A 25,395-nucleotide genomic window follows, 5' to 3' on the forward strand; every position below is an offset into this window, starting at 1 on the left:
ATAAGAAGTTAATAAAGTCGGATAGAATATCACAATTCTTAGAATTCAAGTTCAATTCAAAATTAATATGAACAAGTAGTACAATTCATAAGAAGTTCCAAAAAACCGCACTATAAGCAAGAACCATATATATTGAAAAGGACATTTTCAAAACTTGGCTGTGTATAAATGTATTCGATTTATAAATTATGTTTAATCTTATTAGCATTTTCATTTATATCATTATTAATAAATTTATATGATAATCAACCAATAAATGATATAGTTATACCATCAACAAATTTTATAGAATCAGAATTACAAAATAATAATTTCAATTCAATAAATGAAGACACCAATAAAATTATAATATTCCCAAATGATTTAAAATTAAATAAAAATAAATTAAATTGGATTTATGAAAAGCAATTAAGTTCTAAAGTTCAAAAAAATGATTTCTTAATTGTTAATAATGAAAATAGTGTAAAATATCCTAATGATTTGAAATTTGAAAATTATAAAATTGGTATATTTGATTCAAATTATGTCAATGAAGAACTAAAGCAAAAGGAAGAACCTAAATCAAATGAAAATTCTGCAACAACTGAATCGAAGCCCAATCTCAAATGTAGCGATAAGTTTAGAGAAATTGAATTTCAAATTAGTGAATATGAAAATCGAAATGCTAATTTGACTGCAATACTTTATCAATTTATGCAATCAAATAGTCCATATTATCAAGAAATTAAAGAACTAATCCCCAATTTAAAACAACAATTACAAGAAAATACAATTAATAAATATTGGTTTCAATTAATTGGAAGTTCAGTATGGTTAGAACAATATGGTATTCATTTATTAACTTCAAGAATATTTTATACATCAACTGGAAATAAAGTTAAACCAGTTATATCATTAATTTATGTACAAATTTTTGATTCGAATTGGAATGAATTAAAAAATGTTGAATTAATTATACCGAGATTTAGTAAAGATAAGGAAAATAATCAAAAAAATAATAATATAGAATATAAATCATTTCATTATCCTCAATTCCTACCTATTCCAATTTATCATAACGCAAAGAAACAATCAGGTAGATTTTATGGAGCAGAAGATCCAAGATTAATACTAATTAAAAATGATATGGGATTTGATGAACCTTTGATAATATATAATTCATATCATAGAAAAATTTCAAAATTTAAAACAATTGAAAATGATAATGAAGGATCAATATATTTTGAATTTTTTAGATCAATTTATATTGGATGGTTATGGGAAACTCAAATTGGTAAAAACTCAATCGAAGAAATTGATGAAAAATATAAGAATCAAGAATATATAAAAATTAAAGAATTAATATTACCAAATTTTAAACGTATGGAAAAAGAAAAAAATTGGACTCCCTTCATTGATTTTCTGGAAAGATTTAAAAATAATGGAATTGATAAATCAATAAATTTTATTTATCAATTTAAAAATTTAAAAATTTTAAAATGTTTTTGGGATAAAGAATTATGTGAATGGGAATATTTAATGAATAAAAAAAATTTAATAAGTGAGTTTAGAGGTGGTACACAATTATATAATATTAGGGAGATACTTGATAAGAAAAATGATAATTATGGAATTAGTGATCCAACACCTAATAACAAACAATTAATTCAATTACAAAATTTATTAAAAACTTTTAAAATTCAAATTTGGATAGGTTTTGCAAGAATAGCATTAAAAAATTGTGGATGTGGTGAAAAATTTTATAGACCTAACCTATACATGTTAATAAAAAATGAAGAGACTAAAAAATATCAAATTTCACATATTTCCAAAAGTATAGATTTTAATAATATTAAAATAAAATCATGGGATGAAAATGATCAAAATTTATGTAATGGTAAAAATTTAATTATACCCAATGGTATATCATCATGGGAACTAACGGGTTCTGAAGATTTATTAACTTTAACTTTTTCAAGAGCTGATGTTACTATTGATATGATTTATATAAAAGGTTTATTAACAAGTTTATTTTCGGATGAAGATGAAAATTATATTCATAACTTAGTAACAACAAAGATTGACGAAGATAATCAAGATTTTACAAATTTTAATGTTGAATGTTCTATAAAATCTGCTTTTGATTATTGTATTGAATATTCAAAATCATATAAAGAAAGTAATGGTTTAACTAACCCAAGTTAAAAACTCTTGATTCGCCATTTATTTATTACTATTCATTTCATCATTTATTTATTTTACATTAGATTTTATAGCATTTATACATTATATTCTATACACATTTTTAGCATCTTAGAATAGACTTAACTAATGTAAGAATTATTTAGTTAAATTTGAGTTGATTTTAAAAATATTTGAGAGAAAAGGTAGAGCTTTTGTGTGGTAATTGCTTAACACAGAGAATAGGATACAATTTATCAAACTGGTTACGAAGAATTAAAATAAATGTATAAGCCTCGTTCAAATCGGAATCTAATGGAAAGACTTTTAACTTCGTATAGACTGCTCAGTAGTATCTCACTCTTTGCTTAAGTCACAAGACTAGACCCTAATAAAAATATCAAGATGTTTAAGGTACGATCTTATTTTTATTCTCTTGGTATTCAACCATTTATACTTTTGGGTGCAAAATTATAATTATAATAATATTTTCTCCTTATTTTAAGTTCAAAATTAGAAATCTAATTTTGTGTAATTTGGATAAAGTTTAAAAAGAATTAAGATTCAGTTACATTCAAATTAGAAACACAAGGCGGGTTGGGTTAACCAATATACTTAACAAAACTTTAGTGAGAAAAGAATGTAACGCGTAACACCAGATGAGGGATGATATGGAGACTGAAAGATATGTTCTCGGGAAAGGCTGGTAGCTTGAGGGCGGAACGGTAGGGTTAAAAATCGATGAAACTTATGTTAAAAATCACACACTATTGTTTAAGCCTAATTAAAGAAGCACAATTTCATAATTTACGAACTTTATCATTAAAAATTAATTTTTATTTTTCAAATTCCATTAAATTGAAAAATAAAGAGACTTACTTAGATGAATGTGTATCTTAAGAATCCTTGTCGTTATCATTATCTGAATCTTTAACAGAGTTAACCTGTGTTTGCTTTATCAATTAGAAAATCCATCTATTCCATAATACTACATGATATACCTAATATATTTATAAATGATTAAAAGTTATATTTCCAAAGTATTTAAAAAATTAAAAACATATTCATCATATTGGATAATTGGAATACTACTACTATTTATACCATTACAATTATATTTTGGCTCATCTTCATATTTATTTTCATCTCCTTCATCATCTATATATCTAATATCAAATTTAAGAAATTTATTTAATTTACAAACTAGTCCTATAATTTTCCCTAATAATTATTTTAAAAATGATCATCAATTTGCAACATTCATTGACAATTACAAAAAGGATATCAAACTTCATGGAGAAAAAGCAAAATATATTTATGCTAAAAATATAAATCCAATGAATAATCAAAAACAAATGGAATATAAACCATTAGAATATTCAATGTTTAATAATGTAAAAAACATTGATTTAGATTTAACAAGATGTGAAGAAATTGAAACAAATAATCAATTTGAAATATCTGAATCAAAAGCAATTGAGAATGAATTAACTTTAATTTTAAAAAATATATTAAAAGAAATTGAAGATCCTAATGGAGATCAATATCTAAAGGATCTAAAACAAATGATATTACCAGAATTAAAATTGCAATTAAATTTAAATATTATTGAAAAATTTTGGTATAAAGTTGCAATAAGTTCAATTTGGTTGAAAAATTATGGAATATATTATCTGATTTCAAGAATAATGTATAGTCCAACAGGTATTAGAAATAGACCATTATTTTCTTTAACTTATGCTCAAATATTTGATGAAAATTGGAATGAATTAAAAGATTATAAGTTATTTATTCCAGTTGAATCTATTGAAGATGCTTTAAAAGAAGTTGAATCTGATATTTATGAAGATGATGATGTTAATATTAAACTTGAGAAAAGAGAAATGGAGAAGGAGATTGTGGAGACTGAGAAGGAGGGAGAAACAACACCACAGTCAAAAGAGGAAGTTGAATCTGAAAAGCATGGAGAAAAACCACCAGCTAAAGATGAAGTTGAAGTTGATAAAATTAATGAAAATGATCTTGAAAAACCAGAATCAATAAATCCAGATACAAAAGTGGAACCTGAAAATCTAGAGTCTGAAAATAGAGATCCTAAAGCACCTGATTCTGAAAACCATGCTAACCTTGTTGATACCAATGTGCAAGTCAACGCCGAGAAACAACCTCTCAAACAATCCAACAAACCATCCGACAAACCACCAAGCAAACCCATAAGCAAACCAGGTAATCTAGTTGATATGAATGTTCAAGTATCAGCAGATAAGTCATCAAAACAATCAAACACCCAAACTAATGCCAATGCAAAATCAAATAAAAACCCAAAAACTCTCAAATATAAATTGAAAAAACTAAAAACTTTTCAACATAAAATTATAAAATTTCCACATTTTGTTTCAATACCATTCTTCAAGGATTTAAATAATCCAGATGCAAATTATTATGGACCAGAAGATCCAAGATTAATTCTTGTAAAAAACAAATTAGGATATGAAGAACCTATAATTATATTTAATTCTTATCATTTAAAACCTGATCTTTATGATGATGATGATGATACAAGAATTAATCAAAAATTTGATTATTATAGATCAATGTTTTTAGCATGGCCATGGCAAATAAAACCAAATAGTCATAAGAATGAGATTAATATAATTGAATTAAATTTACAAGATTTTAAAAGTTTAAAAGTTCAAAAAAATTGGACTCCTTTTATAAGTTATCATGATAGATTTTCAAAAGACGGGGTAGAAGGTAATGGATTAGGTTATGATACTCATTTATATTTTATTTTTAGATGGGCAAATTTAGAAGTTTTAAAATGTGATTTTAAATTTGGAAATTGTAAATTTGATTATAGATTAGATAATAAATTATCAACATATAATCAAGTTGGACCATTAAGAGGTGGAACTCAATTAATTAATATTAATGAAATATTGGATTTACCAATTGAATACCCAAAGGAAATTTGGATAGGGGTAGCAAGAGCTCATTTAGATAATTGTGGATGTGGAGAAACTATGTATAGACCGAATTTAGTTATAATTTCAAGGGATTTAAATTCCAAAAAGGAAGAAGGGAATAATGAATTTCAATTAACTCATGTTTCTTCAGCTTTAACTTTCAATATGTTTGTTTTTGGTTGGGATATAATGATACCTGAAGATAGTTGTGGGAAATTAAATATCTTAATACCTAATGGTATATCAGTTTGGTCATTTGAAACGAAAGAGGACCTACCAAAATTAGAAGAGATATCAAAGAAGGAAATATTAAAAGAAGAAGAAGAAATATCAAATAAAGAAGTATCAAAAGAAGAGACGCCAACATCAAATGAAATTGAAACACGAGTTCACAGAATTTTGAACAATATAAAAGATGATTACTTAACAATTACATTAACAATAAGTGATTATGAAAATTATAGAATAAATATAAAAGGATTATTAAAAAACTTGAAAGACTTGAACATTTTTGAAATAACTGATCAAAAGCAAAACCATAACAATAACAACAATGTAGTTTGTGCAATGGAATCATCAACAAATTATTGTGAAAATTATGGTAGAAATAATAAATTTAAATCTTCTAATAAAAAATTAAAATTAGATTTTGAAAATATGATTTTAGATCCTTTAAAATTAAAATATTTTAAATTAACTAATAAATATGGTTTAAGAGGTGTTGAAAATTATAAAAAAGAAGAAGAAGAAGGGTAGATAGAAGTAGATAGAATATCTATTGAGTTTAATCATGAAAAAATTTGATTAATAACTTTTGTACATTACAAACTCTAACTTGATATATTTTTTACTTTGTACTTGTTCTTTGAAGTTTCTTCGAAGTTACTCATTTGCTACAAAAGTCCATAAGTAATTGAGGAATAAGTGAGTATTTGAATTGAGCGGGAGATGTGAATAATGATTTAATTAAATAAACCCAACAGATTAGACAATAGATTGAATGATTCTTGAAAATCTGATAGTTACCTTTACAAACAAAAACAGACAGAACACGTCTTATGTTTGTTTTTATTTGTAAAAGAAACTAAGTTGTGAAAATATATTGCTGACAATTAACGAAGCATTGATGTTGCAATTACTTGCATTCTCAAAGCAATCTTTTGGCTTCCAATCTATTGCTGTATTCATGATTTTTCATCCTTCTCCTCTTCAAAAACCCGGGTCTTAGTGAAGAATGGAAAAGTATGACTACTGCAACACATTGGAAGTCAAAACTTACCTTTGAAAATGCAAAATGATACATCATTTGTTAAATCTTTTAAATTTGCAGTAATCGTTTTGTCCCTCAACTGTTTCTAGCCCTTTTCTTTGAAAATTTGTAATTCTGATTTAATCCTTCGTTTCATGCTCCATTTGTTATCCCAAATTTCTCCTGTATCAAGGTCTTGAACCTGCAGCTAGATGAAAAATGAATGATTATTCAGCTCCAGAAGCATTTGTACCCACTTGAAATTATCTTCCAGCTGAATTTGCACCAGATTTCAAATAACCAATAAATTTCTGCAAGCAATCATCTGATCATCAATAGGAACAATATTCACAACAAGTGCTCCTCATTAAATCTCAAATCCTTAACCTCAATCCATCAATAACCAATCAATTTGCATTTTGATGGATGGAGAAGGAAGTAAGGTGTTTCCACGAATTCAAATCAGATAATGGGAAGGAATTTAAAAATGATTTGATATTGACAGAAGTAAATCCATCTTAAACAGTATGAGCAGCCAAATTCAGAGCAGCCATAGTCAGAGCCGGCATTTAAACACCCTACTATTGTTTGATTTGAAAACCTCAAAGCACCTTACTTACTTCACCATAAACTCTAACTATAAATTAATTTCCTCCTCAATTCAACAAATTCATTGAAATTTTTGTTGTTCTCAATTTTGATTTTTTATAGTAATCAGGAATATGGTAGCGTAGTTTTCTTCAAATTATTCTAATCGTAATTGACCTTTCAAATTTGTTGATACGGACTTATCAGTAAAGACTAAATATTAATTAAATCAAATACATCAGTCATTATTCATATAATTTTGAATATCATCCGGCCTACACATCAATTATTGGCGTTTCTTGCGAATTCACCTACTTTGGACTGACCAATTACATCAACCAAAAGTAATTGCATACTAATAATCACCGAGTTTACAACCTCAACCTCCACTTACAACTTGACATATAGCATAAACACACAAGAATGTTTAGAGATCGAACGAAATTATTTCTATCGTATAGAAGAACTATATCACGAGATATCCCACTTACAACATCCACACAACCATATCGAGATAATTTTAATGATTCATCAATTCAAGATCCATTTTATGATGAATCAGAGAAAGATACATTAATATTTGGATCAAGGAAAAATAAAAAATCAATGGATTCAGAAGATATAGAAATGAAATCTGTAAAACCATCAAAATTTGAAATATCAAATGATTTAAATAATTATTTAAAACAAATTGAAATTGATACAAAAGATTTAAATTCATTATATAAACAATTAATAATAACTAATAAACATGATAAAAAGCAATTAGAATCAAAAATTGAAGATTTAAATTACAAGATATTAATAAATTTTGAAAAATGTTATGTAAGTATAAAAAAATTTGAAAATCTTGCGAAAAATCATGAAAAATTAAAATTAGGTTATAATAATTATGATTTAGAAATTTTAAATAATTTGAAATTGAAAAATGTTTCTAAGATCCAGACTGCATTAATTGAATTTAGAAATTTACAAAATAATTATATAAATTTTTTAAAAGATGAAGATGATGAATTAGATAATTTAATTAATTTAAAAAATTTTAAAAATTCGAATAATATTGATGAATTTAGTAAACAAATTATTGAAAACACTTCATCAAATGGACAACCGCAGCAACAATTACAACAACAACAACAACAATTACAAACTAACGACCCTTTACTCAATCAAAGAGAAAAAGAAATAAATAAATTAGCAATGGGAATATTAGAAATAAGTACAATATTTAAAGAAATGTCATCAATGGTTTCACAACAAGGTACATTATTAGATAGAATTGATTATAATTTAACAAATACATCTCAAGATTTAAATCAAGCAAATAAAGAATTAATTAAAGCTCAATCTTATCAAAAAAGATCAACAAAATGTAAAATTATATTTTTCTTGGTTTTATGTGTTTTTTGTTTATTATTGATTTTTATGTTAAGACCTGGTGGTGGGAAAACTAAAATTATAGAAAAACCTGGTAATAATGATAAACCTACGAATGATAAACCAAGTGATGATAGACCGTCAAATGAAAGACCTAATGATGATGATAAACTGCTGACTGATGATTCTTCTGATAATGTAGTAAATAATGAAATAAATCATCCAAATTCAAATATAGATGGAACAAAAGCTATAGGTATAGAATTAATATAAGTTAAGTCAGTTGTTCTATCATTGAGACTGTTCTATTATTGAAAATTTTCTAATATTGAGACTGTTCTATTATTGAGACTGTTTTATCATTGAAACTGTTCTATTATTTAAACTGTTCTATTATTGAAGCTGTTCTATTATTGAAACTGTTCTATTATTGAAACTGTTCTATTATTGAGACTGTTCTATTATTGAGACTGTTCTATTATTGAAACTGTTCTATTATTTAAACTGTTCTATTATTGAAGCTGTTCTATTATTGAAACTGTTCTATTATTGAAACTGTTCTATTATTGAGACTGTTCTATTATTGAGACTGTTCTATTATTGAAACTGTTCTATTATTTAAACTGTTCTATTATTGAAGCTGTTCTATTATTGAAACTGTTCTATTATTGAAACTGTTCTATTATTGAGACTGTTCTATTATTGAGACTGTTCTATTATTGAAACTGTTCTATTATTTAAACTGTTCTATTATTGAAGCTGTTCTATTATTGAGACTGTTCTATTATTGAAACTGTTCTAATATTGAAACTGTTCTATTATTAAAACTGTTCTATTATTGAGACTGTTCTATTATTGAGACTGTTCTATTATTGAGACTGTTCTATTATTGAGAATGTTCTATTATTGAAACTGTTCTATTATTGTGAAAAAAAGGCATAAAATCTGGCCATTTTTTGCATCTAAATGACTTAGGTCCCAAACACAATTTTACAACAGAGAAAAGGAACTTTAAAACACAGTCGATAACTTCTTTATCTTGAGAAGCCTCTGATCCAAAGTACTGGTGATATAAATATATTTTTTTTGACATTATGATGAATTTGCAAACAAATAAGTTATGAGTAAAACGAGCTAAAATGGGGTTTCTAAACGTCGAGTAAAAAATCAAAATAATGATCGTACGCTCAAAGGTGATAAGTTCAATGAAAGTCATTTGATTCCAAAAGTAAGTTTGTATAATATTTTATTGCAAAAATGAAGTAAGCATTAACATGATAATCCTAATTTTTCTACACAATAATAGAACAGTAACAATATCAGAACACCCTTACTTCTCGTTTTTCATTACTTCTTTTATTATCAATTAAAATACGAATTATATTGTATTAAAACTAATATATCGAATTAAAACTATAAAACTATATAATATATAAAGATGTATTATTTAAAAATTATTCAAATAACAACATATAAAGAGCTTTAATAATAATACTAATTAACATATAATAAAGAATTGAAGCAACAAAACATAAACAGAAAAAGAATTGAATCAAATTCAGATAATTTTAAATGCAATTCACGGAATTATCAGTTAGTAGATTTTTAATTCATCAGTACCGCAAACATTCGTACACAAACATCCAAACATCGTACTCAAACAATCCTTATCTAGTTATTCCATATGGACCACTTCTAGCTTGAGTACCACCATTTCTACCCATTAATGAACTAACATTAGCATTAGTACTATTTGTATTATTATTATATCTTGCAGCAACAGGAACAAATCCAGGAGAAATTCTTCTTTTTTGTTGTTGTTTTTGTTGAATTTGTAAATTTCTACTAAAATTAAAATCTGGATTATTATTTAATACATTATCTGATATTGTTGGTCTTTGTTGCAAGGGAGGTTGTTGATGATGTTGATGTGGTGATTGATTTTGTTGAAAATATTGATTTGATGTATATGAATTCGGACTAGTTACGTATTGTGATGATGATGTTGAATAATTTTGAGGATATTGTGCTTGTTGTGGTTGATTTGGTAATTGATGTGGTACTTGTTGTTGTTGTTGACTTATTGGTTGATATTGTTGAACATTTGAATAAGTATTATAATAATTATTTTGTTGAGGATGTTGTTGTTGAGGAAATTGATTATATTGAGGATTTGGAGCTCTTTGTGAAACACTTGTAAAATCAGAATCTTCATCTGAATCATTTGTTGTAACTATAATATTTGTACCTCCTCTATTATTAATTTCATCTTCTTCATCTTCAAAATCATCATCTAATTCAGTAAATGGTTTATGACCTTCTACTTGTGGATGATGTTCAAATACACTTCTTGAAAAAGTTGAATTACCATCGGTATTTGGATTATTTGGTTGACCATTATTAATTGTTGCTGGATATGGTGGATTTGAAGAATTATAATTTGGATTATTTATATTTCTTAAAGATGTTCCACTACCATTATTTTGTCTTTGAGTGAAATCATTAGCAGTTTGTGGTTTAGTATAATATGATGATGAATTACTTGTAAAAGATCCATTTACATTACTTGATGTAGCAGGTGGTCCATTAAAACTTTTATTAATTCCATAAGCACTTGCAGCAGCAGCTCCAGCAGTAGTTCCAGCAGCACCAGCTAAACCATTATTACTTCCATTTGTTGGAGTATATCCAGTATTACCATTACCATAACCATTATTCTGTTTACCATACAAACCATTATTATTTGAACCATAAGGTTTATAATCATAATCATTATCCATTGAACTTGTACTATTTGGACTTTTAAAAGTTGAAGTTTGAATATGATTAAATTTATCATCTAATTTATCATATTTATTATTTGTAAATCTACCAAATCCTGTATCGTTTGAATCATTATCATCATCATCATCATTTGATCCTGTGACGGTTAATGTTAAAATCATAAATACAAGGGAAATTAAAGTAGCTGCTGCAGCTCCTATTAATATCCAACCTGTCCAAGCTAAATTTGGATGAAATACTAAAATTGTTATAATACAACTTATAATAGTTAAAATTGCAGCAATAACATTAACTGCAATACCAATTAATACCACAGGTTTTAAACCAAAATGTGAAATAAAAATTAATACCAATAAAATAAAATTAAAACCTAAAGCAATTGGAGTTAATATAAATATTTTTCCCAAAGTATCTCTTGTTGATGAACTCATTATCCAATTTTTACTATTATCATCAATTGAACTAAATTTTATAGGATAAGTAGCAGAAGAACAATCATTATTATTATTTGTACAATAACCAAATACTCCATAAGTATGTGATGAAGTTTTACCTAAATTAAATATTGTAACAATTGGTGAACTAATTGTTGCTAATAATAAAAATACAAATGATATTAATATTAATACAAATGATATTGTATTAAAACTTAGTTTAAACCCCATTTTTTTTTGAATATACGGGTTTTTTAGATCCTACTAGTATGTGATATAGGTGATATAGGTGCTATCTGTTTTCTTGACTTCTTTAAGCAATTTGTCTCTCAATTATAAGATTTTTGTTGTAAAAAATTGTGTTGTAAAAAAATTTGAATTTTAAAAATCGTAAGTTTTGAAACAAGTGTTGATTTGGTTTCTTTTTTCAAATTTAAATAATAATATGGTTAGTTTAAATGAATAGGGCTGTTGTAGTAGTTCTAATGGTAGCTAATAACTTGAAATGTATAGTTTATCCTTGTTGTATAACTCGATGGTTTGTTCAATAATATTTAGAAAAAGAATGTTGTTGAATTGTATTTTTATTTTATTTATTTGATTAAATTTAATTAAATTAAAATTTATTTCGCGTATTTAATTTTGTATTACTTTACACACATACAAAAGGCTGAAACATATAAAATAAAAGATAGACAATTACCAGAGTTTAAAGACAATTTAGATAAAATTAGTGAAATAGGATATTTACCAGAGGCAGTTAGTGATCAAAACTTATAACGAATCAATTGACTTGGTAAAAACTAAGAAGATCTGGGTTTTTAATTTCTTATTTTCACTTTCTTTATCTTTTAACATATGTAAACGAAATAAAAAGTAAGAGGTACAAAATCAACTTCTATGCAACATACAAACACAATAGACTAATTAACTTAACTATAAACAGTCAAAAGTAGATTAGATTTGCTATAAAATAAATTAAAGAAATCTCAATTACACTTGCTTGTAAGCACTCAATAAACAGTATGAAAATGTACGTATTAAAATTAATTTAATTAGCCCCTTGTCATATCCTTCTTTATTGCTTTATTCGTATTATAAAAAATTAAGTAGATAGATCAAATCAATTGCTTTGGAATTGTTTCACATAGCCTTGAATATTATTCACATAGTTACTTTAACCATGTGGATAAGACATCTTCAAATTTTTATAATATCCTGTATTCTCACAACGTATGTTTAGAACTTAACTACCAGTCTACATCGCCTTAGATGCTATGATTGATTAGAATGTAGTACAAATGAAACAAAACTGTGGGTTATCTCTGAGACAATTGTAAGAAGATTATGACTTTGTACTATTAATTCCTACTCCTTAATTGTCATACGGCTCTGTTTTGTTTTTTTTCTCTCGTAAATTAAAACATTAATTTATTTTTTTCTGTCGAGGATTACACTACCTTGTTTATTAAATATCTTTTGCTAATTATAAAGTTATACCCCTATTCCAAATAATATACAAAGTAACTTGAGTACTTCAAGGTTTCTTTCATGAAGTGAATCTACAAGTCTATTAAGTTGTTGTGAATCAGGAACCTATTGAATCAATTCAGATCAACAATAACTAGGTACAACTAAATGTTTCGACAAGATACCACATAAACTAATTATAGATCAATAATGTATAAGAATTAATGATCCACATTGGACACTATATGTTGATTCAACTTTGCATCCTTCCAACCAATTCTTCGTTTGTTTTCTGGACTGGAGACCCATCCAAAAATTTGTATAAGTAGAGTATAGAGATTAGAATTTGTAAGACTCAGTTTTATTTTCGAATTGTTATTCAAGATTATGATCGGTAAGTACTGCTTTATATTCCTTTCAAACGTTATTCATCAACGGCTCAAAGTAGTAGATAAAAACCTTAGTAGACATCACGAATTACTTAATTGTTTACAATTTATCTATCAATTAAACTATTTTTCACCATTATTTATTCTTAGTAGGTGAAACTGATTCATCAAATTTGTTCAGAAATTTCATCAAAATCCATGACATGATAGTTTCTGTCAAAATTCACATATTGATCTATTTACATCTGGAAGAAGTTGATCCTGGGTATTAACCAATTTACCTCCCTCTAAACATTATTTTAAAATACTTTAAACGTCATGATAGACTACGATTACAGATGATACTTATTTGAATTTAAATTATCAATTGAAGTAAATCTGAAATCAATAGCTTGCAAAATAATTTTTATCATGATCTATTGATTTTGATTTTCAAAAATGTTTCATTAACGTTTTACTATTGAGGAGAGTGAACTACAAGTTATTAAAATGTGTGATTTAATTATAAGATATTAATTTATCATAACTATACTCAGCTGCACATTTTGAAACAATTTTGACCTTTAATTATATAACGTTAAAATTCTAAAGGGTATTTTGATTCTTATCAACCCCATCAACTACCAAAAACACCTCTTCTGAATCATAAGTTGTAGCGACTCCATAAGATGAAGAGGCATTACCATTTAACTCAACAAACGTTGTCTTCAATACATTTGCACCCTTCGGTTTTAGCAGTCCAGTAACTTCCAACAACATCAAAATATGCAATTTGTCACAATTATCTATTTTTAAGCAAGTCAAATCTTCAATCTTATCGTTACATAAGTATAATCTTTCCAAAGATGATGGAAACCTTTGATGGAGTAACATTGAATGAGTGATTCCATTGTTAATCAGCCATAGCTGTGTTAACTGATTTAGCAAGCTGAATTCTCCTTTTATTTGAAAAAGCTTTAAATTTGATATACTTATATCCTTTAAGGAAATAGGAAATTTGTGTAAATCCAATATTTGAATTCCCAACCCAGACAAGTGCAAAGTCTTTAAAATTGTACAGCCTTTAATACAAATTTGTGATGGAAGTTGAGGAATGCAGTTTGAATGATCCACTCCTGGTACTGTCGAGGTATTCAAATCGGACTTACCTAAAACCAAAGATGTGATATTAGATACATCAATTTGCAAAGTTTCAGATTCTTTGCTTATTTTTCTCTTCTTATTCAAAAATTCGCTAGTTTCATCAAGCGCATCAAATTCACCAATGAGGAATCGACAAGGATCAAGTTCAAGGTTATTTTCCTCGGTGTCCAGTACATATAAAAAGTTATTTTTGATCTCCAATTGATTTAGATTTACCATTTCCTTGAAATTTATTTGGAAAGTATTAAATACTAGATTGTCTGAGAAATAAAGTTGCCTGACTATAGGATATTGTGGCTTCCTATAAACATCTGTAACTTCACATCGAATAATTTTGACTTTCTCCATAAACACTGGTATAGACAGAAAAAGCTCGATTAATTTGATTTTAATGCCACAAAGATCCAAACTACTGAGTGTCACGAAGCATGAATTAAAACCAACCTCTAAGCTAGTCTTGTAATAATCATGAATCTTTAATACTTTTAGGTTTGAAGTAAGTTTAAAATTGAACCCAATACGAAGGAGAGTCCCATCATCTGAGAAGTCTGGAAATACGAAATATTCGTTTGTCCCTTCTATCGCACTTGTAAATAAGTCTCTAATATTGGATTCATCAAAAGAAGGACATAATGTCAACCTCTCTAAAGATTCCGGGAAAGTACTTTTGAAAATTTCGAATAAATAGCTAAAATCGTTAACTTCAATGGACCTCAACTTCACATATTCATCTAAATTTCCCAAAGTTTCAAATTCACAACCGCAAAGTTTGATGGATCGTATTGTCCTAGTCAACCGAAGATCATCTAAGGATTTTACTCCAATTAAGTCGCTGCATTCAAAATATTCAAGACATTGTAAATCACTCAAATTGATCGCAATTTCAACTATCATAGTATCTAATTTCAATCTTTTCAAAGATGTAGGAAATTTAAATGCAAAATAGTTGGCATAAATCGCTGTCATAAACTCTATCTTGCTAGTTTGAATGGCTTGCAAATAAGCTTGAAATTCTATTGCACCATCTTCCAGAATGCCAAATGGTTCAGATTCCGACAAATGAACCCCAACGACATTGACGTTTTTAAGTATCAGTTTCAAATCAACATGCATTCCGTCTGTTATTAGAATTTCAAATTTAGCGTGACCGTAAAGATTCATAGCTTCAGCTTCAAAATTCCCTGTTTCTTCTGACTCAGTAGTAGATGCTTGTAACCCCAACAATTCACTTAACTTGGTTGCTTCAATAACTATTCTTGAAGGTTTGAAATTGTATACCTCATATAATCTTTGTAAGTCTTTCATTGATCCATCAGAAGTGTCTGAACTGCCAAGTATGAAATTTGAAAACCTTTCTTGTAAAGCATATTTTTGTAAAGTTGGGATCAAGACTAACTCTTCAAGTGTTGGTTGATAATCAATATAATTTATGATTAGCATCCATAATTCTTCTGGTAGTTTTAAAAATATTTCCATCCTTTATTGTTGACATGAACTTTATGATATTTGATTTGTGTTGATGAATCAGAATGAAGGTGAATTCTGATATTGGTTGCCACTATTTTTCTTTTTATTACGAAAAAATATTGAAAATTAAATTTTTGGACGTGTCTTAATGAATTGCTACCATATAGTGTTTCAAGATTGTTTCGTCTAATCCAAGTACCCACAGAAATAACAGAAGAACCAATTGCAATTTAGTACAACAAACTTATCACGCGTGATAATTTGAGTATGAGACAAACCAAATTTAATAATTACTCCTTCATTTATTGAAATGAAATTTATAAAAAGGGTTAATAATTAACAACATTATGTTCATTGGACTCAGTATTTCAGTGTTTACTCATCTTGCCTTTTACATTGTTCGAGAAACCTCTCAAGCTAATTTCATTGTTTGTTTAAACTACCATGACTTCGAAGGCAAAGTAGAATAAATTACTTGATACTGTCTTTTGACAAGATTTTATATAGTGTAATAAAATATGTCAAAGCTAATGCATCAACAGTCGAAAAAAATCTCTTTTGCTTCTTCATTTAGTACCCTATACTGATATTTGAAGCCATTAAATTAACCATAATTCAATTCTATTTTCAAATTTCTCAAAATTGTGATTTTCGTCAAACTAAAAATTAAATTGACGAATTTAACCAATTAATCCTACAAGGCTTCCTTATTTGACTATGACATCCAGATGGACTTGACTAAAAGATTTTCGAGTTCAAGATTAAGATTGACAAAAAACACCAGAAACTCAATTTACCTCATATAATTCCAAATCACCGTGTCTATAAACTTGAGCATAAAATTTTGAAGTAGATGCTTATTTTGTTTACAGTATCCACAAATTTGAGCACAAAATCATGAAATGGCCGATTAAAAATGTTTAATAGGACTAATTTGATTTAAAATCCATTGAGATGAACTGGGTATAACTCTTCGACTCTTTTTCATTCATTGAAACTATACAGGTTCGAAATATGATGCTTATCAATATTAATTCAAATTACAAATCCTGTGATCTTTCTGAAACTTATCAAAGTGTTCCCTTAGATGAATCATGTCATTCAACAGCAAAGATGAAATAAAACTTTGATTGTCTTTATGGAACAGCTCAAATTTCGTGAATGAAAATTTAGCAGTTAGCTGAGATGTTAACACCAAGCTGAATATGTCTTGTCATTGCATCATCGATGAATAGTATGTATCACGTCAGCTGAAGTGTTTAATGAACGGTGTGAATATAAAACTGTAGATGGCTCAGTTGTTCGTGGAATAGATAAAGAATTCGGTGTCACAAAAACTCTTACGTGAGAAATTCTATTAAGTAATTTCAACATTCAACTTTATTTTAATACATGATACCAATAGCGTTACATACAAGATAAGTGAATCATGAATGATTTTAGAGACTGTGGAATAAATACTAAACATGCTTAATGTTTCATGTTACACCGATAAACTTTGGTGGAATATATTCTAGACAATCTATCTACTTAAAATTCTATCCAGCTTTTTTATTATTTTTTTTACTAAATAAATGTAAATTATGCAAACTCAAACTTGAATTAGTTCTCATTGGTATACCATTTTGCCTATCATTAGCACTACTTGATAATTGACTTATACTATGATTTGAAGAATTATTGGTACTACTGTTATTTTCGCTTTGTATTGAATGATTTGTTGGATTTCTTAAATGACTTACTGGTGATGTAGATAATAAATTAATTGATGAATTTCCATTACTATTTGAACCACTACCATGACCGCTTGAAGGGGTCAATGAACCAATGTTCAATAAATTACTTGATGATTTTTTAGATGGTAATAAATTAGATAAATTTGATGAGGAGACATTTCTTGAATTAGAAGGGGAAGAATTTGTTGAAGAATTTCTTGAACTACTTAGTTTCAGTAACGTTGAGTTTCTTGAGCCTATGTTTGGTCTTTGATTAGATGGTTGTAAATTCTTATTCAATTCATTTAAATTTATACTTGAATTTGATGAAGGAGGCTCATAAGCTGGTGATAAATCATCCATTGTATCACTTTTAATAGCTTGGCTATAAGATGGAACTTGTTTCATTTCATTTGAATTATACAAATTTGCATCTGAATTTACACGAGATAAATGTACTGGAGGAGTCATTGGAGTCATAAGTGGATCTTTTAAAAAGCTATGATTTCTTGAAATTGCTGATGGTCTATTATTGAAATAATCAGGTTGAGCAGTGTGAGATTGTTGATTATCTTCATCTTCAAAATTAAAAGTAGCTCTACCGTTATTATTATCATGATGATTATTGGCCTCTGCTTCTTGAGCTTGTCTTTGAATACTTAATTGTCTTAAATTTTCACTTAATGCTGATGAATCTAATGGTTGCATTGAAAATTCACCATAATTATTCAAACCACCTTGTCTACTTCTTGGAGTGGATGTACCTGAAGTTAATGGAGTTTCAATTGGTGAAACATCAGACCATAATCTATCATATATATGTCTTTCATATAATGGAGGAGCAACTAAACCAGTTAATGAAGTATGTGAGCTACTGTTTGAATTTAGTGTACTTCCATTGTTATTATTATTACCATTTCCCAAATAGTTTAAATCATCATACGAATCACTAGTAAATAAAATATCCTCTTCACCTTTACGTTCATCTTCACTAACTTCATCATCATGTTTTGAACTTACTGTCACAAATGGTGAAATAAATAATTGTACAGGTAAGGAAGCTCTTAATTCAGAAACATGACCATCAGGATTAACTAATCCAATATTAAATTTCAATTTATGTCTTACTTTAACATGTTGCATTAAATCAACATCTTGACAACACTTTGATAAACTTGCAGGAATTTTCATAAAAGTTTCTAATTCCCATTTATCAAATTCATATTCATTTGGTTTGGGTTTTGCGACTTTCTTTGAAGCAATAATCCTTTCCGCTGAATGCATTGGTGGGATATTTCCAACATATGAATAAAATTCAACTAATTGTATTTTAATATCTCCTAATGTTAAACCTTTTAACAAAGGTACAAGCATCATACTAATTGGAGTCCCACTACCAATAGCTAATGCCCTTGTTGGACAACTTAATGAATACTCAACTTTTTTAGGCCATGTATTGTCAACAGCTATAGTTTCTGATAATTCAACTGCATCAGTAGTTAATGTTCTTACGACTCTAATATGTTTTTTTGTTATCATTGTACTATGAAATTTCCCTCTATCAATTGTTGCTTCTAATCTATAAATTGATGAACAACCAGGTAATCCTTCAATAGATTCCGGTATATTTCCAGGTAAAATTGCACTAAATGGGATTTCATAATTTCCTTGAACTAAGACATGATTTGAACCCATTGAATGATTTAATGCAGCTTTGTTTAGATTAGTTGAACTATTATTATTTGACAAAGTTGATAAGTTTAACCCACTTTTAGATCTTAGACCACCTAATCCCTTGAGAGATGAAGTTGAATGATTTTTAACCAATTGAGGTGGCGGATTTATTGCCCCATTATTTCCAACACTTGAATTTTCATACATATGATCAAAATATTTATTAAATTCATTTGAATCCCAATTATATTCATAAATTTGTTTTTTAAAATTTAAAAGTTTTCTATTATTTCCAACAGTTGCTGATGAAGCAGAAGTTAGATCAGCTTTGAGTTTCAAAGTTGAGTATAATCGCAATGATAATTTTTTTATTGTTATTGGTTCATTTACTGATATTACTATATTTCCAGAAATTAGTACTGATCCTGCTTCATGTTCATTTCCTTTCAATACTAATACATCATGTTCTAAGTTTTTCAATCTGATTTCAAATAGTGAAGTTGATTTATTTGTGGTATGATGTGGTTTCTTTAACATATTTTGAGTAAATGGACTAGCTTTAGTGGGAAGTGAAATTAAAGTTTTCGGAGTTTTTTTTTTCACTTGTTGTTAAACCTTAATCTGCGTGATCAGCGTTTTGAAGTTTGGAAATGAGTGAGTTTGAGTCAAGTTGGATGAGATTGATAACAACTGTGTATACGACTTTGTTAGTTCTTCAGAATAGTCCCAATTTTCGTTGAAGAAAGATATTATCATAAATAACTTAAAAAAGATAAATTTATTTTATGTTTTTAGAAGAGATACAAAACCAATACACAATATCGTATTCTTTAAAGCAAGATAACGTGGAAAAAAAAGCAATTGATTTTGGAATTTAATCTATATGATTAAACATTAAAGACGTAGTTTAAGAAAACAATTCTTCCGGGAGATCTTGAAAGCTTCAGATCTAAAAGTTTATCCGATACAAGCCTTTTTTTTGATGTCATTGATAAAAATTTTGTTTAAAATTTAGTTTACACTTTAAATATTTTATCTTATCAATGTCATAACCGTTCCGGTGATTAATTTCCGAGCATGTTAGTTTATGCGATTGAGTCTTCACGTCAAAAAATGGTTTTGAGTCATTTCGTAAATCAAATTATCGTTTAAACTTTTACATTTAATTTTACACCTACTATTGAAACTCTTGCAGCTGTCCAAAATACTAACCCTGCTATAGATAAACAACCTATAAAGATAATTAAATTATTATAATTTGTATCCAATATAGCAGCCGCTATGGGAATACCAAATAAATTAGCTAAAGATAAATAAAAATTTAATAAACCATATCTTTTCCCTAATTGATCAGTTCTTGTTATTTGTGATAAACAAGCTGGTAATAAAGTTAATATACAACCCAGTGAAATACCACCAAGAACAGCAAATGCATAAAGAATTTTATGATTATGACCAAATGGTAATAACAATACTAATATACTTAAAGTATACATTATCAACATTACCACATTCACATTAAATCTACCAAAATAATCACTTGCTAAACCAGGTAACCATCTACCAGCAATTCCTACAGCATTCCAAATAGTTAATAATAATAAACTCTCACTTTCACTCAATCCTTGAGCTATTGCATAATTTGCAAAATATGTAACAATTAGAACCAAACTAAATTCAGCAAAAAATCCACCTAATATAACAAAAACAAATTTGATATCTTTGATCTTTATAAATTCCAAAACTTCTGATTTAAGTTTATCTAAAGTATTAATTTCAACTTCAATTGTAGATTTTTTATTAATTCTTCTGAATCTTTCTTTTACTAATAATACAGAACTTATCATACATCCAAGACAAGTAAATCCTAAAATTCTTAAAGCCCATACATATCCAACACTAACATATAATTTTCTTAACATTAAAGGAAACATTAATCCACCAACACTACCTCCTGAAGTAGCTATTCCAGTGCAAACACCTCTTTTATTGAAAAAAAAATGACTAATAACACTAACTAAAGGTGCCATTCCAATTCCATTTCCCAAACCCAAAGCTATAAAACTTAATATAAACTGATAAATTTTATTACTTTGAGCAGCTCCCATTAATCCAATAAATATAAATCCTCCACTACTAATTAAAAGATATAAAGTTCCATACCTATCAAATATCGGACCACTAAAAATTCCTCCAGCATAAGCTAATGATAAATAAATTGAAAAAATCCATGATATTGTTGATTGAGTATAATTTTGTAAAATATTATTAGAAACATATGATTGAACTGCTCCGATTGAATTTATTAATCCTAAATTCACTATTAATCCTAAAAAACATCCAAATAATGTTAAATAAGCTTTAAAGCCTCCATCAGGATAACTTTTTGGATCATCAAGGGTATCTTCAAATGAAATGTCATCGTTGTTGTTGACGTTATTATTTAGTTCCGCAATAGCATCCGATTCTTCAAACAGTTGCAAATCAATTTGTGGATTTTGAATTTGTGTGGTCACATCATCGTGTTTACCATTATTTGACCTCGAATGAAAATTATTGTTCAATTCTATATCCTCAAGTATTACAGTCGTAGACATTGTTAAAGTAGTCTGGGTCTAATTGGATTCTCATTGGAGTATTAAAGTAGTAGATTTAGCTCGTCAATTTAGATTTAAGGGTTTTGAAATTTGATTGAATATAAACTTCGCATATTAATCACCGAAATTGTATTAGATAAGAGAACGCGGTTAACACAATAAATTATAATTAATCAACTTTTTAGACTACTTCATATAAAAAACATCATCACAATGAACATTAAACTCATCAATTTTGTTAACTTTTTTCAATTATACCATAAATAGCGCAACTAGCACAAATTACTCATCTTTTTTTAGCCAAAGCTCCATTTCCGTCAGCTTTCAAAGAGTTACCCCTGTTTCGTTTTCTTGATTGACGTGACAGTTTTTTAGTCCCTTTTTTAAAAGTATCTTCAATGGAATCTAATTTGACATCAGCATTTCTAACACCATACAGCAAAGTTGAGTATATATTTGTTGCAATTTTCAAAGAAAGATTTGATTCATTATGATTGTTTTTACCAATAATTTGAAGAACCTTGTCTATGTGTGGTTCAGATGGACCTTTAAAACAATTACTAGCTTCATTTTTTAACCAAGAATCCAAATCTGTGTCATTTTCAGTCAAATTATTAATCAAAAGTAACAAAAGAATTGATAATTCAGTAAATTTTTGACAAAAGTCTAATTTTCTTTTAATGTTTGCTGCACAGCTTTCGTGAGTTGTTTTTTTATAGGTGAGGATGCTTCTACAGTCTGGACATTTGTAATTATTTGGTAAATGATGTTTTTCTATATGGGTCTGTAATTCATTAGGATTAGGCATTTCTTCTTTACATTTGTAACAACAATATTCATTTCTTTTAATTAATGGAATTGGTTTTGTGGATTCTGCCATTGCTTCTTCAATAGTCTTATTACTTTTCAAAGGTGGATTTATTACCTCATTTAGATCATTGGGTTTCAAAATATGGTTCAATAAACAAATTGGCTTTTTTAATATGTGATTCATGAGGTGATGATGATATTTTCCAAAAGTGGTATCACAAACTGAACATTTCGAAGGTTCAGTTTTAACCCCATCATCTTTTGGCTGGTTACTTTTTTTTGATGGTCCTTGTTCCAAATTATCTGGTGTATTTAGCTTCGATTTATCTTCTTTATTCAAAACATTGACTTCATATAAGTCTTGAAGTTTGGATTGATATTCATTTAAAAATTTAATCAACACTTCTTGTTTCATTTCTCTAAAAACATTGAAAGCTGGACTATCTAGTGGATTGGTTTTATTTTCTTTGACTTCATGACGTGAGATATCATTGTGTACTCTAGTTTTCTTTTGTTCTTGATAAGCTTGTTCACTCCTTGCTGCCAAATCGTCTAAGCCTGAAATTAGATTAATTCTATCCTTCGGTTGCGGGTTCTCTTGATTTTGACCTTGCTCTTGATTGTTCATAGCATCAATAAATGAAATAAATAGTTACAATAGTTTGAAATAGCTTTGAGCCAGTGATATATGGTGTAATTGGAGCTGAATATGTGAGTAAAGATGTATAACAATTAAGTTTAAATGATATTTTTTTTTTGTTTTTTGCCACTTTTTAAACTATGGACGAAATTACCCAAAAATAAAAACAGATTTTAGAATCCATACGCGTCCCATTCAAACAGGTAAAGACGCCTAAACTAATTCCGAACAAATTGATACAAGGTGGATTTCTGAAGATCTTGATATAGATTCAAACCCATCACAACGCTACCAAATACGTTTCAGATTGTTCTCGTCAAAAAATTCTCTATCAACAAAACTTTAACAACTTTAGCAACACTTGAACTGTGCAATAACCTTTAAGTAATTTTTTAAATCACCCTGATGGAGACCGTTCTGCCGGGGATTATGTAACATCAAAAGACAGACCACCGGAAGTGAAAATTGATGAAAGAGGGATTTGAAGTCTAACCAAAAATTTATTGAAAGAGCTCATAATCATTTAAATTTTAAAATTGGTTTTCCTTACCAAAAATTTTTATTTTCCACCATACCTATATCTTATATACTAGGAGCTGACATAATTGTCAATGAACCTTGTTTCAATATAATTGGACAAGTCTGACTTTTAAAATATTTATGAATGACGCTGAGTTAATCAGTCACTAAACCCAGATAGCTGAAAACTAGTTTTTTTATTGAAAGATGAAAGTATATGGCTGTTGAGGATGAGGATAATTAACAACCGTACTAGTCTTTAAAACCAAATTCAATTAGTCGTGTCATTTACACCTTGGATTTATATCCCGTCGTTAGTTGTTCTATTTGTTCTATGATAAGCTTTTAACGCTAGCTGGTCTTACAAAACATCATATAACTTCTCTTTTGATATTATATTTACATGAAATTTGATGTAAAATATTCCACAATTTTGAGTTCTTTGTCTTGTTATTATTTTTTTGAGTAAATCTTTCACCAACACGATTTTCTTCAGTCATATTCACATTATTCTTATCGACATATTCTAGATTATTATTATAAACATTTAAAAAAATTTCATAATTTTCAACACAATCACCACATATAAATTCATTTAAATTAAATGATGCAGTACAGCTGTTATTAGTTATTGTTGTTGAATTTATAATTGAAGAAATTTCATATAATGGTTTATTACATAAATCACAATATTTTAATAATTCAAAACTTGGTAAATTTCCAAAAATCAGTTGTAAATCATTGATTACTTGTTGTTGATGATTAGATGATAGTGAGGTTTGCATAGTGGTATTTGTTTGAGTTTCTTGAGATTCTCTTATCGTATCAATTGATGAATTTAAACTCGATGAAGAATTAACTGAATTATTCGACATTATTCTTTTTTTAAAATCTGCTAATGATTTTTGTCTTGATAAATTATGAGTTGTGTAAAATGGATTGTTTGAAGTTAAATAATCTTCAACTAATACTATTGGATCTTCTTCCTCGTATGAATATTCAAAAATTTCATCTTCTTCATTATCTTCATCACTTGTTATGGTATCTTTAGATTTATGTATTGGGAATTGAGATAATGAAGATGAATTCACCGGTCGTATTTTATTTGATGATGAGTTATTCGATAATGTAGAAGACCTCTTTTTAATTGGAGGTGGAGGTGGGAAAGGTAGTGAAGTTAAAGTAGAATCATCTATTAAATCTAGTGTTGATAGTTGATGTTTCAAAGACTTTGTCATGATTTTTGGAAAACAATGAGTTGTAGCAGCTGTGGTTTTTGAGATTGATTTGTTGATGTAAGATAGCTAGTAGCAATTGGGATCCAATTATCAGATAGTTTTCCGTTGTTTACTTTTGTTTCTAAACTGGTTTGAAAATACACGATGAGTGTGGTATGAAATGAATATGTTTAAT

At 27.7% G+C, this 25,395-nt stretch overlaps 9 protein-coding genes across 9 annotated transcripts; 3 read left to right on the plus strand and 6 right to left on the minus strand. All coding sequences in view use genetic code 12, as the record gives it.

The window, feature by feature from the left end:
- Positions 1 to 168: 168 nt before the first annotated feature.
- RHD1 (Rhd1p) lies at positions 169 to 2,184 on the plus strand (the record flags this gene model as incomplete). Its single annotated transcript, XM_051760652.1, has 1 exon — positions 169 to 2,184. The coding sequence occupies one exon, from the start codon at positions 169 to 171 to the stop codon at positions 2,182 to 2,184; it is 2,016 nt and encodes a 671-aa protein (XP_051611649.1).
- A 992-nt stretch (positions 2,185 to 3,176) lies between these two features.
- KGF55_005621 (uncharacterized protein) lies at positions 3,177 to 5,882 on the plus strand (the record flags this gene model as incomplete). Its single annotated transcript, XM_051760653.1, has 1 exon — positions 3,177 to 5,882. One exon carries the CDS (start codon positions 3,177 to 3,179, stop codon positions 5,880 to 5,882), a length of 2,706 nt encoding a protein of 901 aa, XP_051611650.1.
- A 1,504-nt stretch (positions 5,883 to 7,386) lies between these two features.
- TLG2 (Tlg2p) lies at positions 7,387 to 8,613 on the plus strand (the record flags this gene model as incomplete). The annotated part of the gene is made up of 1 exon (XM_051760654.1): positions 7,387 to 8,613. One exon carries the CDS (start codon positions 7,387 to 7,389, stop codon positions 8,611 to 8,613), a length of 1,227 nt encoding a protein of 408 aa, XP_051611651.1.
- A 1,394-nt stretch (positions 8,614 to 10,007) lies between these two features.
- SRD1 (Srd1p) lies at positions 10,008 to 11,789 on the minus strand (the record flags this gene model as incomplete). The annotated part of the gene is made up of 1 exon (XM_051760655.1): positions 10,008 to 11,789. The coding sequence occupies one exon, from the start codon at positions 11,787 to 11,789 to the stop codon at positions 10,008 to 10,010; it is 1,782 nt and encodes a 593-aa protein (XP_051611652.1).
- Positions 11,790 to 14,002: 2,213 nt separating this feature from the next.
- KGF55_005624 (uncharacterized protein) lies at positions 14,003 to 16,036 on the minus strand (the record flags this gene model as incomplete). The annotated part of the gene is made up of 1 exon (XM_051760656.1): positions 14,003 to 16,036. The coding sequence occupies one exon, from the start codon at positions 16,034 to 16,036 to the stop codon at positions 14,003 to 14,005; it is 2,034 nt and encodes a 677-aa protein (XP_051611653.1).
- A 1,529-nt stretch (positions 16,037 to 17,565) lies between these two features.
- On the minus strand, positions 17,566 to 19,953 carry ROD1 (Rod1p; the record flags this gene model as incomplete). The annotated part of the gene is made up of 1 exon (XM_051760657.1): positions 17,566 to 19,953. The coding sequence occupies one exon, from the start codon at positions 19,951 to 19,953 to the stop codon at positions 17,566 to 17,568; it is 2,388 nt and encodes a 795-aa protein (XP_051611654.1).
- Positions 19,954 to 20,564: 611 nt separating this feature from the next.
- KGF55_005626 (uncharacterized protein) lies at positions 20,565 to 22,013 on the minus strand (the record flags this gene model as incomplete). The annotated part of the gene is made up of 1 exon (XM_051760658.1): positions 20,565 to 22,013. The coding sequence occupies one exon, from the start codon at positions 22,011 to 22,013 to the stop codon at positions 20,565 to 20,567; it is 1,449 nt and encodes a 482-aa protein (XP_051611655.1).
- Positions 22,014 to 22,299: 286 nt separating this feature from the next.
- KGF55_005627 (uncharacterized protein) lies at positions 22,300 to 23,451 on the minus strand (the record flags this gene model as incomplete). The annotated part of the gene is made up of 1 exon (XM_051760660.1): positions 22,300 to 23,451. The coding sequence occupies one exon, from the start codon at positions 23,449 to 23,451 to the stop codon at positions 22,300 to 22,302; it is 1,152 nt and encodes a 383-aa protein (XP_051611656.1).
- A 902-nt stretch (positions 23,452 to 24,353) lies between these two features.
- Positions 24,354 to 25,220, minus strand: KGF55_005628 (uncharacterized protein; the record flags this gene model as incomplete). The annotated part of the gene is made up of 1 exon (XM_051760661.1): positions 24,354 to 25,220. The coding sequence occupies one exon, from the start codon at positions 25,218 to 25,220 to the stop codon at positions 24,354 to 24,356; it is 867 nt and encodes a 288-aa protein (XP_051611657.1).
- Between the last annotated feature and the right edge of the window lie 175 nt (positions 25,221 to 25,395).

The sequence above is a fragment of the Candida pseudojiufengensis genome (genome assembly GCF_024610245.1).
Source record: "Candida pseudojiufengensis strain CBS 10847 chromosome Unknown scaffold20, whole genome shotgun sequence".
NCBI lineage: Eukaryota > Fungi > Ascomycota > Pichiomycetes > Serinales > Debaryomycetaceae > Lodderomyces > Lodderomyces pseudojiufengensis.